The sequence below is a fragment of the Gavia stellata genome, chromosome 20 (assembly GCF_030936135.1).
Source record: "Gavia stellata isolate bGavSte3 chromosome 20, bGavSte3.hap2, whole genome shotgun sequence".
Classification (NCBI taxonomy): Eukaryota; Metazoa; Chordata; class Aves; order Gaviiformes; family Gaviidae; genus Gavia; species Gavia stellata.
Genome location: NC_082613.1, coordinates 4135460 through 4154874, shown reverse-complemented (window position 1 = coordinate 4154874; position 19415 = coordinate 4135460). Strand labels below are relative to the sequence as shown.

General features: G+C 49.5%; 3 protein-coding genes across 5 annotated transcripts in view; 2 read left to right on the top strand and 1 right to left on the bottom strand.

Moving 5' to 3' along the window:
• The window catches only part of OSBPL2 (oxysterol binding protein like 2), a 44627-nt gene extending 41822 nt beyond the window's left edge, over window positions 1–2805 (top strand). For all 3 annotated transcript variants that reach the window (XM_059827034.1, XM_009810982.2, XM_059827033.1), the window contains 2 exons: window positions 199–289; window positions 1513–2805. In XM_059827034.1, the coding sequence (XP_059683017.1) occupies window positions 199–289; window positions 1513–1615 (194 nt within the window). In that variant the 3' untranslated portion in view covers window positions 1616–2805. The remainder of the gene's footprint in view (window positions 1–198; window positions 290–1512) is intronic.
• A 3766-nt stretch (window positions 2806–6571) lies between these two features.
• Window positions 6572–13145, top strand: ADRM1 (ADRM1 26S proteasome ubiquitin receptor). The gene is made up of 9 exons (XM_009813581.2): window positions 6572–6781; window positions 7026–7142; window positions 7222–7345; window positions 7766–7852; window positions 10168–10249; window positions 10488–10717; window positions 11023–11180; window positions 12138–12240; window positions 12922–13145. Exons 1-9 carry the CDS (start codon window positions 6572–6574, stop codon window positions 13026–13028), a joined length of 1218 nt encoding a protein of 405 aa, XP_009811883.1. The 3' UTR covers window positions 13029–13145.
• A 1607-nt stretch (window positions 13146–14752) lies between these two features.
• Window positions 14753–19415, bottom strand: part of LAMA5 (laminin subunit alpha 5) — a 93641-nt gene continuing 88978 nt past the window's right edge. Inside the window, exons 68-80 of the mRNA XM_059827370.1 lie at window positions 19253–19385; window positions 18827–18967; window positions 18472–18602; window positions 18222–18389; window positions 17994–18126; window positions 17692–17852; window positions 17392–17578; window positions 16939–17091; window positions 16659–16818; window positions 16420–16550; window positions 16226–16316; window positions 15199–15318; window positions 14753–15058 (exon numbers count right to left, since the gene is read on the bottom strand). Of these exons, the coding sequence (XP_059683353.1) occupies window positions 14904–15058; window positions 15199–15318; window positions 16226–16316; window positions 16420–16550; window positions 16659–16818; window positions 16939–17091; window positions 17392–17578; window positions 17692–17852; window positions 17994–18126; window positions 18222–18389; window positions 18472–18602; window positions 18827–18967; window positions 19253–19385 (1864 nt within the window). The 3' untranslated portion in view covers window positions 14753–14903. The remainder of the gene's footprint in view (window positions 15059–15198; window positions 15319–16225; window positions 16317–16419; window positions 16551–16658; window positions 16819–16938; window positions 17092–17391; window positions 17579–17691; window positions 17853–17993; window positions 18127–18221; window positions 18390–18471; window positions 18603–18826; window positions 18968–19252; window positions 19386–19415) is intronic.

The window sequence follows — 19415 nt, the reverse complement described above, 5'->3', positions numbered from 1 at the left end:
TTTGTAGCAGCAACTTTTCTGAAATGACAGTTTTAGTTTTTTGTTGCCTGACATTTTCATTGTCCAGTGAGATTGTGTACAGCAAATGCTTTCTCTTGCTTAAATGAACTATATGTCATTTCTCTGCAGTCTTGTCTGTTTTCTGCACTTTTGTTTCTATTTTGCTAAGTAACTGATTTCTCTTGAAATGTTTGTTAGATGTGGCTAGCAAAGAAAAGGAGAGACTAGAAGAGAAACAAAGAGCTGCTCGCAAGGAGCGTGCAAAAGATGAAGTGGAGTGGCACACACGGTAAGGGGGAAGGAAGTTGGGCATTTGTTTAATGCTTGGAATGGTTTGGTATACTGCTTGAAATCTTTTTATTCAAGACAGTGTGTGTTTGATTTCCTGCATGACAGCACAATTTGTAGTGTCACTTAAAGCATTTGCTGGGTCAGCAATTAATAATGTAGCTGGAAGCCAAAACTGCTGATAACTTTGTCCTGGAGAAATTATCTAATAATAAATGCTGAAACCTGTCATAATTAACTCCTGTGATAATACTGGATTTTTTTTGGTTTTGTTCTTTAAAACCTACAGAGGTCATATTTTTGTTACAATGAAGAAGATGTTAAGTCTCATCTCTCCTTTAGCCAATTCCTGTCCAGCTTTTGGCAGTTGAGTATGACGATGTGGCCCTCTAGGGCCTTTTGTTTTCACACTCTTAGGACTTCTTGGCTTGGATACTTCAGAAATTGCTTTTTTGATTGCATATTCAAGTGACTTCTCAGTCATAAAATGCATCACGGAGTAATCTGTGATTTGGCTCCTGCTCCTGCTGGTTGCTTTTCACAGATGCCAATGCTGTGCAGTGAGTGTACGCTCACAGCCAGTTACTGCAGGTGCTTCCTTCAAAGGCAGGAACTTTGGGATGCTCCCATGATTTAATGAAATTGAGAAGAGAAGGCATTCTCTTCCCAAAGCCCAGAGGAGCAGCTACAGACTAATTCCAGTTAATGCCTTTGAAAATCTCTTCCAGAGAACATAAAATTGTTTTCAGTCAACATGGCTAAAAAGTGAGCATCAGTTAATGTTCTGTGCAAAGTACAGTTCCATAGAAGAAAACTCTTTCCTGTTTGGACAGGTATACAAAAAGGGTTGTGTAACTGATTTGGCATTCTTTTAAAGTAAAAATTAATATATGTAATCAATATATAATCTAGAATATCAATGTTATTTTTATTTGGAATAGGACAGCAATTTTAAAATCAATTTCATACTCCTTCTTGACTTTATGTAAAAAAAAAAAAAAAAGATGCTTTACAAGGTGGTGATAATTGCGTAGGAAGTTTAATGCCTTATTTTTCATGCTCAGAGTATTTCCTGAGAATTTTTTACTGGTAAGAAATACCAGTGGGTTTTTACAATATTTTGTGAAAGAAGCAAAGTTTGGTTTTTTTCCCCCATTAATAATTGTTCACTCTGTTTGCTTTTTTCTTTTATTGTTTCTTTTTCTTTTTTTTGTTTTTTTACAGATGGTTTCATCAAGGCACTAACCCATACACTGGGACTTCAGACTGGCTGTACTCAGGTGGCTATTTTGATAGAAATTTCTCAGACTGTCCAGACATTTACTGAAATTACGGAACCAATTGCTCATCTCATCTGGACATCTAGTTACTAGATTTCATTCCAAGCAAGTTACTCTGGTTTTGTTGATAGCAAAAACCAGCTTTTCTAAGTAAATTTTAACAAAAATTCTATTGGTCAACAATCAAGGATTTAATTATCACTAACGTTGGATTGCCAAATATTTGAATACTGCTGCATTCTTTCCGTAAAGCTGCACCTGAAATCATCGTGCTTTCACTAATTTTCAAAGGGACCTTTGGTTCTTCTTTTTTTTTTTTTTTTTTCTTAGCTTCTTTGCCAGGAAGGTACGCTGTATCCGGTAGAGCACATAACATCCTTGAAAACTACGTAACTTAAATAAAATAGAGATAATATCCTTGTTACTTAGTATAATAGTGAAGAATCTGAAGTTTCTGGAACTCGGAGCAGGGATGAAAAGCTAGTATGGTACCAACAGGATCAAATCTAGTACTGTTGATACTCCCCGTGAAGAGATGCATGTGAACTTCCATACGGTATGTAGCACTATGTGGGGGCTGGAGCTCCTGGCCCCTCTCTCTCAATACAGTTCAATAATTCAGAGACTTGGGAAAACAAAAAACAACCTGAGCTTCTCAAACTGTAGTTGTGTGTTACAGAGTCTTCACAACTTTTGGACACTGTGAGCATTAAACTGTATACCTGTGATAAAATTACATAAAGCATACGTTAGGAGAAGGGAAGGGTGCATTAAAAAGTGTGCTTTTCTGAAGTCAAATGCTGTTCTTAAAATACGAGAAGCTTCCGAAGCAATTGTAGGAACGTAGAGGTGGTTACAATGTAAAATATATTGCTTGCTACCACTTGGAGGCTTAAATCTTCTGCACTACCTTTGGCAGCTTTGGCACTATGTACGCTTCTAGACTAAACTTTTATTCGGAAGCACTTTGGTATGTATATCCACACAGGTTCATATTTTGGGGAAGTTTTGGTTTGCATGTTTTTCATTATTAGGTCATGTCTGTTTTGTATGTTGTGAAAAAGCAGAATCAGTTTAAAGCTTTGGCAGAGTTATACCTATTACGAGTTTTCTGTGAGCACGTGCTGTCAAAAAGTGGGATATTTGCATATTTTTTTTTTGTTCCATATCTAACCATCGAAGCCATATAATACTGGAAATAATCAGTTACTGAATTGATGCATTCATTTTCTTTCAAGTGGTACACTTCGGGGGGGGGGGGTGGGGGTGGGAAGCTTGAAAAATTACGTCCCGTAATTAAAACTAATCCTAATGTTGCTGCTTCTTTTATGAACGCTTTTAACTGAGTAACCAGGCAAAAATAGAGAGCGGCTATACTGCTGTTAAGTTTGCAGTAATTCAGAAATTGCTGATGTTAAGCACCAGCAACTTGAGGAATTCATGGAAGAACTGGTCTGATGGATGTCCAAACACATCTGTGGTTTCATCCAAAGAGCAGATTTTTCAAGTGCTTCTCTCCCAGCTACACAATTAAAGAGCAAAAGAAAATTAAGATACTCATGGAGAAATGTTTTTATATCAAATCATGCATCTGATGATAGGATTAACTTTAAATTCTTGGGAGATTTAGTTGTCTTCATTTGGAAAAATAAGAGAAGCTGTCAAACTTCAAGGCAGTAAGCAGAGGCCGTGTCTGAAACGTGCTCGTGGTAACTTTGTTCTGTTGCCAGAAATCGTACTTTGTGCTGATTGCAAGTCTGGAGGACTCACAAGCTGGACTCGGTAATACGGTGCAGACAGCGGGGCTGTGTTTGTTCCTAGTAAGCGCATAGACACCTGACTTTTTTAAAAGACATTGCTGATCCATATGGGACAGCATAAAAATACTTTTTGTAAAAAATCTGAACGTTAATGACCGTGCCAGGGCACTGTAACCCCCTTTCCAAACTCGCCGCAAGCAGCGTAGGGAACCCCTTGTTAGGTGAGGATTGAAAGGATTCACGTATTAAGGCAGTTTAACATCTCATGGGAGTTTAAAACTTGGTTAAACTAAATAGTATGTTTAATGCTCGAGTAGTGTTTTTAAAACAATACCTATAAATAGAAATTGCCTGAATGGAAAAACTGTAGAGTAATTGCTAAAGAAATACTCTGTTTATAAGAAGTGTACAGGTTAGCATCCCTCTCATCTAAGTTATGATTTAAATTCAGAGATCGAAACCCTTTTCATTGTGTGAAGGCATGAAAAAAATTGTAACATGTTTAATCCAAACTTCAGTATAGAATCTTCATGGGATTTAAAAAGAAACTGGGAAGATTTCTAAAGTAAGAACACTTCACTAGTGATGTCTTTAGCCCCTTCTCCCCTTCCTTTAGTGTAAAGGTTTTAGTAAAATTTCATACTAGTTCTATATCAGTTTTTTTTAATTTATTGTTCTTCATTGACAATGCTTACACAATACTTTCCCCTCATTGCCGACACGACTATGCTTGGCTAGCCATGGGACTCCCAATGCTCTGAAAGTGAAAAAGTTGTGTTTTCGATGCAGATCTCGCCTCAGTGGTTTACGTGTCAAAACATTAATAACTTCGCACCTTTTGAAAGAATGTCACTTTTATAACTTGATTAAACACTGTATATAAGATAACTGTGCTAGTATATGTTAATACAGCTATGTAGAGAAACCAGCTAGAAAGAAATTATAATAAATACTTAATACCCTTTGGGCCTCTAGATGGTGACAGAGAGATTTTTGTAAGTGAGACTTTCGTACGGGGCAGCGGTGTGGTAGGGCGAGAGGGCGGCTGGAGATGACTCTGGCTTTGTTCAGCCAGCTCCGGGGCTGCGCTTCCTCTTTTCACCGTGATGCTTATCGGGCGAGGACGATTTAAATCAGAGTTTGAACACCCCTGTATCCATCCAGGCTTTTTCCCAGCCCTGGGTGGACTCGCTTCCTTAGCAGCCTGTTGCCCTGCGGTACGTGGGGGTCTGAGAAGCGTGGGGCGATGGCGGCGTAGGCCGAGAGCGGCTGTAGCGAGGGAGCTGCGGTGGGGAAGTGGCGTTGGAGAGCTGTGAGGTGGCAGGGAAGACGGCGGAGAAGGCCGAGTGTTAGCGGGAGCCGGGGACTGAGTGGACTTGGACTAAAAAATGTAGTGGAAGTGAAAAATTCACTTTATAGTTGGCTGTGCAGCGTCTGCGTTTGTGTCTTTGAGCCCACGTCATATTGTAAATTGGGAGCAGCTTTTTCAGGCATCAGGCATTTATGTAATTATCGGTACCCAGATTAATGAGGACGGGAGGCACGTGTACCCTGAATTAGCCAGAAAAAATAGAACTAATTAGCAGTATTTATTCCTGTTTCCTAATTAAAAATCATTTCTTGGTAAATTTTGTCAAAAAACGTTTTTAAAGAGCACACTCAAGCCTCTCCCCCCCTTCAGCGGAGCGGTGCTGGGGGGCAGCTGCTCTCGGGAATAACCGTCTCCCCGGGCCGGGCCCCGCACCCAGCGCCCCGGCAGCGCCGGCTCCTCGGGAAGCCCCGGGATTCGGGTCGTCGGCTCGGAAGGCACCACCTCGGCGGGGGCGGGGGCGGGGGCGGGGCCGGGCCCTGCCGGGAGCTGCGGGGCGGGCGTCCCGCTGGGCGAGGCGCCTCCGGGGAAGGGGTTTGTGTCTGCAATACTTGATAACCGCCGCTCCCTCCCTGTGGACAGCCCTGCTCTGTACAGCCCTGCGGCTCCGCTGCTGCACTGTAAAGCCGTAAATGGGAATAAAGGTGGTTTTGGAGACGAGCCGGGCTCCGGCCTCTGCTTGGCGGGCGGGGCGGGGGCGCCGCCATCTTGCGCCGCCGTGACACAGCAGGGCGCCTCGGGCCGCCGCCCCTGACTGACAGCAGCGCCGTCCAACCGCGCGGGGCCGCGGGGGCGCCCGCTGCCGCCCTGCCCCGCCCCGCGGCGGGCGGGGTTCCGGCGCGCGGGGCAGGAAGAGCGGAGCGGCGCAGGGCCTGCGGGCGGCGGTGGCGGCAGGTACCGGCGCGGGGGGCGGCGGGCCGGGCTCGGCCGGGCTCCCCGCCCCGCTCCTCGGCCCGCTGCTCGCGGCCCGGCCCGCCGCCTGCGGCGGCGCTGGCGGGGGGCCGGCCCGGGGGTCGGCTGCGCCCCGTGCGGGGGAGCGGGGTCTCCTGCCGGGGGAGGCCTGGGGGGACGCGGCCCGGCGGCCTCGGGGGTCCTGGCTGGAGATGGCGGCCTCTGGGCGGGCGGGGAGCGCCGGGGGCGGCCACGGGCGGGCGGGCGGCCTGCGCGGGGCCGGGCCGGGCCGTGCTGCCGGCCTGCCCCCGCGGCCCGGCGTGCCGGCGGCTCCGCTCCTGGCTTGCCTGAGGGGCTGGGGCCGGGCGGCGGGGCCGGGTCTGACCGGCCGCTACCGGCGGTGCGCTCGGATCGGGCAGCGCGGGGGGGGTTCAGCGCAGCGCCAGCTTAGAAACAACTGCAGAGTCATGCAGGCCGACCCGTCTCCCCGCGTTAACGCCTCGAGCCGCGAGGCTGGTCGGTGCTCTCCGCGGGAGACACGAAGCTGCCGTGGGTGAGGCCGGGTGCGGTGGGGTGCTGGGCGGGAGGAGGTCACCCGTGCAGGGTGGCTCTGGCGCAGGGCAGCCCGCGGTTCTCTGCCGGGGTGCTGAAGCAGGAGTCTGAAGATTAGCGTTACAGTAGGGCTTCCTGCAATTGAAATGTCCCTGATCTGTGAACCGCGATAGGAACTGAAAATGGAAACGTCAGGGGAATGGTGGTTTCGTTTTCAAGTACCTTAGCAGATACACCGCACTGCATTAGCGGAGACCTGTGGAGCGTCCAGTCTTCACCCTGGCTTCCACTCTTGTGGATCGCCCTGAAATTCTGCAGGCAGTGAGGCAGATTCCTTTCATGGAGCTCGCTTGATAAAGATTGAAATTTGGTATTGAAGAGAGAATACAGGAAGGTTTCTCATCACATCTGCTGCTCTTTTTCTTTCCAGGATGTCTTCAGGTGCGTTATTTCCAAGCCTGGTACCAGGCTCCCGTGGCTCTTCGAGCAAATACCTGGTGGAATTTCGGGCGGGGAAGATGTCCCTGAAAGGCAGCACTGTGACCCCAGACAAGAGAAAAGGCCTTGTGTACATCCAGCAAACTGATGACTCCCTCATTCACTTCTGCTGGAAGGACAGGACTTCGGGCAATGTCGAAGATGTGAGTATGGTTTTGTGCTGCAGTGCTGAGGCATCTTGTTCCACTGGCACTGCTGAAAGAGCTTCTCCAAGACAAGTTAGGATGAGAATGCCGCTGTGGCCTGACAGACCTGCACTTACAAATCCTCTCTGCTCCTCAGAGAGGATGGAAGAAGGTTTGGGGAGGAGGGCGGAGGTCTCTGGAAGGCTAAAACGAATATTCATGTGTTTCCTCAAACATTTGTTTCTACTGCCACATTTTCCAGGATTTGATTATTTTTCCTGATGACTGTGAATTCAAGAGGGTACCTCAGTGCACCACTGGCCGTGTGTATGTATTGAAGTTCAAGGCAGGATCAAAACGACTCTTCTTCTGGATGCAGGTTTGTGGGAAGCCAATAATAAAGATCTTGGAACAAAATACTTCCAGTTTGCCTCGTACCAAGAGCAGCTTTCTTGCAGGAGCCGAAGACGGACAAGGATGAAGAGCACTGCCGTAAAGTGAACGAGTATCTCAACAATCCACCAATGCCTGGGGCTTTGGGTGGAAACGCAAGCGGAGGCCACGAGCTCTCGGCATTAGGAGGTACAGTCCATTCTCTGCTCCTTCACGTGAGAGACTTTGTTAAAATTTATTTTTAGAACGAGCACTTATAGTTCCCAAGGAAGAAATTCCTGATGACTGTGGAGGGTGAGTTGGGGACAATGTTAATACCAGAAGTGTAAACATGCTTTTAGCAGAATAAACTGTGCTGTTATAATAGGTGCAGGCTGAAAGTTAAGACTGCCAGAAGAAATCTCTTTGTTTCCAGTAGATTCTCTGGAGTCTTACCTCTTTACGAAGCCAAGTTGCATTTATCTTTTATGAGCATCAAGAATCAGTAAACACTTGAAACTGTTTTTTCCATACAGAATGTGATGCCAATTAATCTCCTGCTGTTTGAGCCGGAGTGCTGTGAAAAAAGCTATGTGAATATGTTGTGTTTCAGAATGTTTTTGTTTTTAGGTGAGGGTGGCTTGCAAAGCCTTCTTGGAAACATGAGCCATAACCAGCTCATGCAGCTGATCGGACCAACGGGCTTAGGAGGACTTGGTAAAATGCTTTAATATCTTTATGCCAAAATGGTATTTTCTCCTGCCAGGTTAAGTCTTACCTGACAATATTTTCAAGTAGTGCTATTGATTTGAATAGCGCTGCTTTCACATGAGAAAGCAAGGCCCTGCCTCAAAGATGAGCTAAGGGGCAAAGAAAGGATGGAGGAAACGGAGGGTACCAGATTCTACACGGCACTCATCTTAGGGCTTAATCTGCAAAGAGCATCGGTTCTGCTCCTTGCTCCGCTGAATTTTCTGCTTTTCTTTTTCCTCCTTTTTTCCCACCCCTCCTCTTCCTCCTGACTATTCACTGGAGCAGGGACTGAAAACCAGGGACTCATTGCTGGTGCCTGTCCCAGATGCCAAGCTGTGGAGTTGCTTGTGTTGTCTCTGATCCAGTGAATGTTTGTGTGCAAAGCAGAAAGAGTTCAAGAGGAAGGCTGCAGTGTACCCACCCCACAGCACTCTCTGGTCAGAGGAGTAAGGCTCAGGTTAGGACTTTCTCTCCTGGGCAACGCTGGGGAGAGCTTGAACCACTGTGCTGTTTTTCTGAAGGGGATGAGAGGTGTGTTGGAGTCCCTGCTGTGGTCTGTTCGTAACGCTATCCCTGCTCCAAGACCGACAGAGCATTTCCTGAGAAGTCAGACCCTCGAATGGAAGTAGGCAAAGTAACGCTTAGCAGATGGCAGGGACTAAGGTTCTGTGCTTAAGCACCGAAGTCCATTTTTGTGGCTCTAGCTCGGGTCTTTTTAGCTTCAGATGCAAATCTCATGTTGGTGGGATGTTCAGATGCAAATCTAATGTTAGTGTTGGAAGACTCTGGCTTTTTAGGATGTGTTTGGAAAAGATCTTCCTTCTTGAAGCTTCACGTGACTCCTGAGACTGTCTTCCTTTTCGTCGCAACACATTTTCTCAGCAGCTCTTCTTTCCTTGCCTTTACATCTAGCCATAAGACAGCTTGACATGAAGCTCGCTACAGTAACAGAAAGAAAACCATCTGCTTGCCTTGGCAAACAGTGGTTGTGGTGTATCTGTGTGGATCTCTTCCCCCAGTAGCGTCTTGTTCTTTTGCATCTGGTTTGCATCTCTCTCGGGACTCTGCCTTTGTTGCAGAGCTCCTGCAACAAAGGAGCTTTCTTGTTCCCGGGCAAACTTTCCTAGCGGGGACAAACTGAGTAGAGCAGCGTGTGGTTCAGCCCGGTTAGCTTCACCCTGCCGTTCCTGCTGCTGTGGAAGCTCTGTGACTAGTGCACATACATAAGTAAGTAAGTGAAGTGCTACGGGCATGGTTCTGTAGGAGTGGGTCCTATATAAAGGAGGAGCTGGTGGCTGGTGCTCGCTCTGGCCTCCAGTGTTCTGCAGCTTCAGTTAATCATGTGTTTGCTAATGGAGCACTGTCGTTAAGTCCTCTGCTTGCAGGTGGTTTCCAAAAGATGGATGATGAATGCAGGTGCCGGTGTAGGGGTGTGTATCTAATTAGATGTGGTACAAGAAACCACTGGATGGGAAGCGTGTGGTAAATAGAGCGTTTGGCTGATGTGGCTCAAAGGAATCATAGTGGGACAATCGGTCACCGGCAGCTCCAGTGGACCTAGGAGCCAGGCCTTTCCTCAGCTCTCTTTAGCTGATGTTCTTGACACTGCGATAAGTCCTTGGTAGTTGGGATACGTGGGTGAAGGAGGCTGAGTCTGATTTCTTTCTTTTGCATATGGCAGTTGGCTCAAAGGCCGAGTGTTGGTTTCCTGCTGTGTTTCCTGAGGGCTGCTCTACTGGGAGCGCTGTGTTTGTGCGCGGGGTTGTCCTTACTGTGCTCTGCCTACGAGGTGTTTCAGCTGATTCTGCTGCTGCGTCTCTGCGTTAGGTTTGAAGCTGCAAAACCCAGGGGTATGGGGGACAGTGGTGGTGACTCAAAGGCTGCCTCTAATTTTCTGCTGGGGGCCTTGGCTTTAAAGGTTAGAGAAAAGTTGGATTTTGGGGAACTAGTAGATGAGAGGAGAGGGCTGTGTTACAATGATTGCATGTATACGGCACAAACCAAAGTAATTTTACCCTTGTGTACATCTAGAAATTGAGTTCGTTTCTAAAACGTGCAACTCTAAGGCAGTTTTCTGATAGGGATGCAAGATCAGAAAATGAGAGCTGTTAATTTACAGAAAGGGGTGGGGGGGTTGGTCTGGGCTCTTTCACCCCCTCCTCCTTTATTTTAGCAAATAAAACCTTTCAGGTACAAGAGTGACCTCTCTAGAGCAGAGAGGTGCAAAAAACCCGAAGAAATAAATTTCTAAACCTGTTCCTCTTTCATGTTCACGGAAGGTGGGCTGGGTGCGCTGACGGGTCCTGGGCTGGCCAGTCTGCTTGGAAGTGGGGGACCCCCAACCAGCAGTTCGTCATCAAGGTAGGACGCCTCTCTGGTCTGGGTTTGTAGTATTCTTGTGATGTAAAGTTGCCACTTCTGTGGGAGGAATTGTGGCCTACTGAACAGGAAATACGATGGGAATTAAGACTGCGTATTACCTCTCTAAAATGAGGGTCGGAACCCTTCATATTGTAAGGGCTTGAAAGGAAGCTTTTCAAAATAAAAGAGGCAAAGCTGGTTTTTGCAGGGAATTAATTATACTAATTATCTTCTCCAGCTCTCGCAGCCAATCAGCTGCTGTGACGCCATCTTCCACGACTTCTTCGACACGCGTAACGCCTGCCCCGTCCGTTCCTGCGGCTGCGTCTGTGACCAGTCCGAGCCCCGTACCAAGTTCGGGTAATGGAACCAGCTCAGCCACAAGCCCAACCCAGCCCATTCAATTGAGTGACCTTCAGAACATTTTAGCTACTATGAATGTGCCATCTGGAGCAGGAGGACAGCAAGGTAACAGTGTTCTGACCAGACAGCTGTCGGATCCAGGAGTCCTCTGGAGCTGTTTTACTGTCCTATCCTGTTCCAAATTGGTTTGAAAGGTCTCTTAAATTTTTTTGGTTCTTTTTTTCATTTGAGTGCTGTTCTTGGCTGCTTCAAGAGTCTTATTCTCATTCCAAAACCAAGAGAGGGAGAAGGGATGCCAGCAGTGTGCTAACTACGTTTCAGTATTCCTCTGACTATATAATTTGGTTTATATGACAAGAACGTGGGGTTTTGTGTGTAGTCTAACAGCCAACCGTTTATTTTCTTCCTAGTTGACCTGGCAACAGTTCTGACTCCTGAGATAATGGCTCCCATCCTGGCCAACGCTGAAGTTCAGGAACGGTTGATGCCTTACCTTCCCTCAGGGGAATCCCTCCCACAGACTGCAGAAGAGATTCAGAATACCCTGACGTCTCCTCAGTTTCAGCAGGTAGATGCCTAGCGGTCACGGGAAGTGCAGTTCCCCTTCCTTCCTCCCCTGTGTGCCATGATTTGCCTTGCCCTGCTTTTTCAGGTTCCTGACACTGTTCAGAGTAGGAAGGGGAAAGGAGGAGGGACATGGTTTAGTGGAGCACTAGTTCTTCCTTCCTGCAGTCACCCAAGGGCAGATCAGAATGGTTTTTAATTTTTCTTTTGGAACTGGGCTTTACCTTTCTCTTTATTATAAATGCTCTCTGGCAAATGACAGGAGCAGTAGCAAATTCATTATTTGCTGTCAGAGTGGCTTGTCAGCAGTCTCCTTAAAGGTCATTTCAAGTGACTAAACACATGGAAGGGAAGGTAAGAGATGCTCATGTTTACAGCACTACATCCCTTGTTTCTCTTGAAACACTAGTACTTAATTGCAGGACTGTCTGTGTGTGGTTAAAGCTGATGTATTACAGGCCAATTTGAGCTAGTTACACTGATTGATTGAAGTTTGTCAATTTGGAAAATTTCAGTGGCTGTTTTTTAGTTTAAACTATGGCAATGCTTTTGTGCAGACAAGACTTGGAAGTAGGGGATTTTTTAATTGGTGATTTGATAAGAGTATCTGCATCTGGATAAAAGTTAATTTAATTAGTTGTCCATGCACTAAACCGACTGGAGGTTTTGGTGCTGTGGTTTGGTGTGCTGCTCGGTCTAGCAGGGCTTACCAGTTTGTGCTTACTGGGATCTAGCTGGTCAAGAGCAGACGCTGTTCCCGACTGCAGAATCCCCCCAGGGCCGGTGGTGTAGCGGCATTTCGAAGCCTGCCCGCAGTGCAGTAGCCTATAAAGGAGAGCGGCTGCTCCCAGGCCGGCTGTGCGGTCACCGTGCCGTAAGAGTACTGCTCTCCTCGTGCGGGTATTGTGCAGTAGCAACATGATCCAAACTTTTTTTTGACGCTGTTGACTCCAATTTGCAGGCATTGAGCATGTTCAGTGCTGCCTTAGCTTCAGGACAGCTCGGCCCACTAATGAGTCAGTTTGGCTTACCCGCAGAGGCAGTAGATGCGGCAAATAAAGGAGGTGAGTATTGCTGCTGTTGGGAACATGATGAAGTGGTTTGTTGGGTTGGTTTGGGTGGTTTTTTGCACTGCACACAGCTGTTGAATGTGGAGTGTCATGATTAGCTGCTGAGTAACTGTCAGAAGCTGACTCTTGCACTGTTCTTTCTGCAATGAAAAGGCGAGCGGCTCAGGTGTTCCCTGGCAGACGCAGCGTGATGTCAGATGTTCATTTAGAGAAGTCAGGGTTCTGCAAAGAGATGTGCTGCACAGCCTTGGCCCTGTTTTCTTGATAGAGATGCAAAAGACTCTGGCGATGTCATAGTCACTTTGTTCCAGAATGCCCTTTTTTTTTTTGTGGGAATTTTTAATGATTTATCTGAAATAAGGGAACACAGCAAAGGCCTGTAGCACTGGGGGGAGGGCTATCAGTTTTCCCTGATAAGCTTTTAGAATCCATTTCACAACTCAAGTAATTCTGGTCTTAGGCTGCCTGTGCACAGAGTTAAAGTGCAGAAAATGCTGGCTACGCCAGATTCAAATGCATGTCATATATTGAATGAGTGTTAAAATTTTCTTCCCTGCTAATAGATTCTTATTAAAGCAACTGTTTACTTTTCAAGTAATGAAGTTTAACCTCACGCAGAGAATAAAATCCATCCCAGAAGTGCAATGTTATTTAACTAATGTGTTTAACTTCTAGATGTAGAAGCGTTTGCCAAAGCAATGCAGAACAGTGTCAAGTCAGACCAAAAGGAAGGAGACTCTAAGGACAAGAAAGATGAAGAGGAAGATATGAGTTTAGATTAAGTTATTTGCTCTTCCTTACAGATATTCCTAGATACTAACTTAAGCAACTGCAGTAGGATTACTAACTTCATATTATGCTTATATAAATCTACAAATAAAGGAATTTTCTTTATCTGCCATACTGTTCTTTCTCAGTCTGTTTTAACATGACTCTTAAAGCAGTACATGCTCTTTATTTCAGTGGAGCTGCTTACTGTTCAGTTTTGATGCTTTTGACCTCAGCCTAGACTAATTCTTCCCATTTCCTTGTGCTGAAAGGGTTGAGCCCTGTGATGATGTGAGTAGTGACCATCTCAGGGCAGCAGTGCTGACTGCCACCGTTTTGGGCCTACCACATTGTGAGCTGCAGGGCTGCCAGCTCACCTGGTCATTGTCCCACGTGTGCTGCGCTGCAAGGGTGGTCCTGTCCTGGGCGCAGGACTTCACCTTTGAACACGAGGAGGGTCACCTTCATGAACATCTGAGCAGTACCACCACAGCTGCCATGCTAGGAGGGAGCTCCTTATGGCAAATACAACAACAACATCCCTACTGTGCCGCTTGCTGAGGCGGTGACTTATTCCTCTTCCAGTTCCACATCAGCCTCATACTTGCTCTTCACCAGTAAAGTGAGAGAGTAACATAAAACTTTATTTGACTCCAAAGTATGTACCAGTGATTTACAAAGACCATCTTTAATACTATAATTACATTTAAGATGGACATGTTAAAAACCCATTTTACAATATTTACCCCTTATAAAAAAAACACAATATAATGATATAAGTTATAAGTCCATTTCAGAAGCAAGATTTTGTCCCCAAGTGGCTAGATATATATATACACACACACACAAATATATATATGACGTGTAAGTGCACAAGTGAACTAGGTGTCTTGGGAGAAAAAGGTTTTTTCAAGTGAAGACTGCACTACAACAGGCACGAGCGAGGCTGAGCAGAAGGCAACCGCTGGCAGGACGGGTGTGGGCCAAGTGCCACCTCTCCCACCCAGCCCAACTCGGAGGTAACCTTTATTTCTTCCCTTTCAAGCAAGTTTCTTGCTTCACGCAACAGGACTTTTGTCAGTGTATCTACCAGTGCTGAATGCAACTGCAGAGAAAGAGTTGTATTTTGTCTTTCTGCTTTCCCTCAGCAGTTCTTCCAGCCTATTTTGTTCCTTTTTTTTTTTGATTCTTATAAATTAATCTGATAAGAAGATGCAAATTCTGTGAACAGAATTTTGTCTGAGTTCCCCCTTGCAGAGCTCTGCGTAGCAGTGGCAGGTGAACTGAGACTGCCCTCGGGGGGAGATTAAATACGTCCTTGCTTATAAAAACACAAAAGTGACTGAATTAATCCAGTTTGTCCTAATTGCATTTATTATAAACCAGAAACTGCCTACAGCCTTTAGCAGAAGACAGCCTGTGACTGTTATTAATAGCCTCAAGTGTTCCGTGAACTAAATCTATGTGCGTTATAAGTGTGGGGTAAAGGGAACAGGATTTAGGACATGACGCGCACCTGCTGTGTGCTTCAGCCCACACTCCATAGAGGACAGTTGCTCTTACCATGAGCCACGTGGCAGCATGAGTCCTGGTGCAGATGCTTGACCACTGAGGAAGGACTTAGACCTGTCTCCACATCCTGCTCCAACTTTTTGGTTATATTTGTGAAAGATGTTCCTGAAGTGCCCCCTTCTCCCCACCTTCCTCCCCTGCCCTCCTTCCCCTTGGGATTCATGGCCCCTCCCTGGTTTTGGCCCTAGACTTGCGCCTGCAGTCACTGGAGATCAAGTGTGTTTGACCACGGTTAATGCTATCGAGTAGGTGATGTCTAAGGCCCAGGGAGCAGTGCAGCTTTCTGGTGGTCAGGCTGTACACGGAGGTGCACTTACTTACAGCACGGGGCAACCCTTAAGGCCAACAGAGCCCCTGACAGTCCCAGCTCGTGGCAGGTCCACATGGCTCCGGTTAATCACCACGTTCCTTATACAGCCCACGTAATGAGGGATGGGAGGCAACGGTGACACGGTGCTGGCCTTGTCTGTCTCTGCAGAAGGAACAGGTAAAAGGAAGCATTAGTCTGGCTAATAAGAGGGCAGGGGATTAAGTACCTCTGTCTTGCAGCTGGAATAGTATCTCTCTTGGCTTTGGGGTATTTCGTTCTGGAGCGTGTGTCTTCCAACTCACCTGGCAGCCCTCCCATGTACAAGGTCGCCCTTGCGCTGGCTGCAGGAGGCTGGCTGGGGCCCACTGTGTAGTTGCCTTCTGTGTCCACATCAACCTGGATTATGTTTTTCCATTTGGTAACTTTGAAAGAAAACAAGAGTCAGTGCTGCTTCCTCACCCAGAGAGCAAGTCCACCTCCACCCTCGGGCACCGACCAGTGCTGGAGCAGAGCAAAACTACTGGGAGGGTCAGAGGACCTGGCCTGACTCTTGGGAAATGCTCAGAGTTTGGAGAGCCTCCCCCAAAATCTGCCACAGCAGCCACCCATGAAGCACCGTGTCTTAATCTAGTGAAGAGGCCTGCCCTCTCCCAGCGGGGTGGGACAGCACACGCTGGGTGCAAGGGGATCAGCTCAGACTGGCTCTGGCCACGGATGGGGAGAGGTCCTGAAGCTAAAAATGCACCAGGAGCACATGATGGCTCTCACCCAGTGCTGGGTCGAGCAAGATGATGGCTTAAAAATAGAGCTGCGCTGAGATGGGGGCTGTAGCTGTGAGCCCCACCCCCAAGAAAGGGCTTAGGGCAAAACCTTAGCACTTGCTCAATGGCAAATAGATTAAAGGCTGAGTTTTGCCCAAACAAGTGTGAATCCTGCAAATCCCTGGTCCCAGCTGTGGGCTTTGAGTCCTTTGGACACAATCTGCTCAAGTCAGGCTTTCGCTTCCAGCAGGACAGCCCTGGATGAAGCCGAGGCCAGGACTGGCCCAGCAGGACCGTGGGACATCCCCAGCCTCGCTGGCTGCTCCGTGGCCTGGGGAAACACCCTGTCTCTCCTGCCCCCCAGATCTGACAGGACTAACAAGATCAGGCAGGGACTCTTAATTAGGACGTGACTTAATAGCAGCTACAATCTCACAAATTAAGTGCATAAAGGTGGGAGCTGGGGTTTAAATACCCGAGGAAGGGCTCCGGGCTCCCCCCAGGAGATGTGGGCTGAGCAGCAAGAGCGGAGCCACGTTCCAGAGCCAAGCGCTGGCTGTCACCTCACCTGCAATGGTGTGCCACTGCCCGTCGCAGAGAGATGGGCCTGTCACCGATGCGGAGAACTCATCAGCGCCAGCGTTCACTCTCGCAGTGATCTGGTGTGTGAGACAAACCCGTTAGAGCCCAGTGAGCTGAGTGGGATGGGCAGGAGATGGCCGCTGCCTCTGAAAACCTGTTGGGAAGCCACCCTCCCACTACCTTTGTCTCCTCCATGTACAGCAGGAGATGGTGGCTTCTTCTCGTGCCGATGTGGAAGATGAGGCCAGAGGCACTGCGGGGACGAACCTCCAGTGTTACCTCCAAGTCCTGCTCAGTTGCCACTGCATCAGCTGGAAGAGAAATGCTACTGGTGAGGAGGTGGACGAAGGACCTCCCCATGAGATGCGTCCCTCCCAGTCACAGGGCCATGGGAGCCAGCCCAGGCTGCTGTGGGGTACCTAGGATGACGGAACCACCATCCGCAGCAAAGAAGACCCCGCTCTCCAGCGCACCCTCGTAGCACGGCGTCACGCCAAAGGTGCGTGAGGGGGGACTCAGGGGCCTCCCGTCCAGCTGTGGGTTCCTCAGGCAGCCGTCAAAGCTGGAGGCCAATGCAACCTGTGGAGAGCAGCCACCAGAGTGAGCACAGAGGGGCCAAAAAAGGCCAGGCACGGGGCAATGCCACAGGACTGGAACTGGCCAAGATAGGGCAATGCCATGGGACCACCAAGCCATTACCGGTATGTGAGTCTTGGCTTTTCCAGCTGGGATCCCCCCCACGTATAATGGAGTCCGGGCCACAAACAGCCCCGCGGTGGCTACTGCAGCATCCTGGGCTCGCAGCCCATCAATGACCAGCTGGGCACGGCTCTGGTCTCTGCTGAAGAAGACCTGCAAGGACCAAAGGTCAGTGCCAGGGCTGGGGTGCAACCCAGTGCCTGGGGGTTGGGAGGAGCCCCAGGGCTGCACCCAGGGAAGGGAAGACCTCAGCTCGGAGGTTCAACTAGTCCTGGCTGTGTTTTTGCTGTCCCCTTTGCTCCCATGGGACCATGGGTGCCCATGCACAATTAGGGAGCGATGCCCAGAGCAGGGCTGCACTGAGCTAACCCCTGCCCAGGCACCCAGCAATGGGGGGCTCACAGTAGCCACGCAGCTCAGTAAGGTCCTGCTGAGCCCCGACCCTCTGCTCACCGTGTGCCACCGCCGGTCACGGTACTTGTCTTTGCTGCGGATGCGCAGCCGGCGCCCGCCGACGTCCACCAGGAATACAAAGCGCCCGTTGGAGACAAAGAGAGCCATGAAGGTGCCCCGCTCACCCGCCACATAGAAAAGCAGCCCGCTGGAGGACTTCAGCTTCACCTCCAAGGAGAAATGGGACCTGCAGGGACAGGGGGGTGATGGGAGCACCCTGCTCTCCCACAACTGTGAGGGACACCTGCTCTCCAAGCAATGGTCCCCAGGGCTGAGCTTGTGTGGAGTAAGCTGCCTCACCTCTGGCCAAAGGAGGCTGGGATCTCCTCGAACTCCCAGCGACTGCTTGGGGCATCCCCGAAGCGGAAGGTGCCCTCTGCTGCGCGGGGCTGTGGGTGCAGCCGGCAGAGCCCATCCCAATTGTGGTGGTGGTGGTCCTTCAAGGCAAGCTTGCCCGGCACCTACACAAGATGCACCAAGGAATGGAGTGAGGGGAGCATCCCTGCAGGTGTCACAGGGCAGAGGTGCTCAGTGAGGGGGCAACAGTGGCATCTGAGGAGGACGGGGAGGAGGATGCAGGGAGTTTTGGCAGCAGCTGGTACCTTCTGTTTCCGCCTGTCCTTCTTTGGGGTAACTCTGAGCTGCTGCGGCTGCTCGCTCCAAGGACAGCTCATAGTGATGTTGATGCTCCCCACGTTCTGCTGCAGGTCCACCACCATCTGTGGCTCTGACATCCTACACGTAGGGAGAAGGGGTCCCCGTCACTGGCCAGCCAGGAGGCAGGAAGGGGCTGAGCCCTGCTCTCTGGGAAGTGGCACAACAACGCTCACCGCTTGACGAAGACATTCCCAATACAGCCGGTGAGGTTGCTGGGGGCACCCAGCTCTGGTGAGCCCCCAAGCTGGAAGAGCGGCCGCCCATCCTGCCGTCGCTGCCGCCAGCTGTGCCCATTGCCTGCTGCGGTGTCTTGCAGCTCATCGTCCACATACAGCCGGACCCTGTGGGGGATGAGCAGCGTGGGCTGAGCAGGTCCCTGTGGCCATCAGCATGCCATCCCCCACACACCGCCAGGACACATACCCATGGGCATCGCTGTAGAAGGCCACGTAGTGGGCCCTGTCATCCGCATAGGCATTTTCAGTGGTGACTTCGGTTTCCAGCAGGTTCAAGGTCAGCTGGCCCCTCTGGAGGGACACCCGGCACGTCCCCTCCTGCAGAAAGCATTGCCCCATTGCTGCTCAGCAGCTGAACTCTAGGGAAGGGCCCATTTCCCCACCACCCTCTAGGGGCTCAAGGTGCAGATTTCACTGTGGATTCACTCCCTGGCCCCACCAAAATCCCCCCCTTTCCCAAGGGGGAGCAGCACCATCCCCAGAGCAGGAGCAGATGTTTCTGCCCTGATGCTGGGATACCTGGGGGGACTGCAGGTGCCCACCTGGGTGGCATGGTGGTAGAGCAGCCCCTCACGCTGGCTTGTCCGGAAGCTGAAGCCGCTGTAGAAGTCCCTGAGCCCTGGCACGTCCTTCAGGGCCAGGGTCAGGTAGCCATGGCCATGGACGCTGACTGAGCGAGCCACCTGCAAGGGACACCATGGAGGTGAGGTGAGAGCCCAGCCCTGGTGTTGCAGGGGTGCTGGGAGGGTAACTGAGGCACTCAGTTCCTCACTTGGTCTGGCCAGTGCTATGGCCAGCCATGTGGTCCACCTTGCCACAACCACCCTGCACCGAGGACCTGGGGGTTTTATGCCTGTTTCTGAGTGAATGAGGGGAAATCAGGCCTGTCCTGGGGGCCCTGTGCTCCCTTTTCCCTGACAGACTCTTTCCCCAACATGTCAGCCAGGCTGCCAGGGTTTTGTGCTTACCAGGAGGTCTGAGGTGCATCCATAGCTCACGCCAACGGTGCTCATGCGCTTCAGGTCGACGTATTTGCCGAGAGCCTTCAAGCCCTTCATGCAGCCCCGGATGGGCCCACCCGTGGGGAAGAGCGCTTTCAAGCTGCAGGAGAAACAAGCAGTGTTACAAGGC

Excerpts from the sequence above, each read along its gene's own strand:
- ADRM1 (XM_009813581.2), top strand. The coding sequence starts at position 6,572 with ATGTCTTCAGGTGCGTTATTTCCAAGCCTGGTACCAGGCTCCCGTGGC. Across the intron at positions 7,853-10,167 it reads AACGGGCTTAGGAGGACTTG|GTGGGCTGGGTGCGCTGACG; the intron begins GTAAAATGCTTT and ends TGTTCACGGAAG. Across the intron at positions 12,241-12,921 it reads AGATGCGGCAAATAAAGGAG|ATGTAGAAGCGTTTGCCAAA; the intron begins GTGAGTATTGCT and ends TTTAACTTCTAG.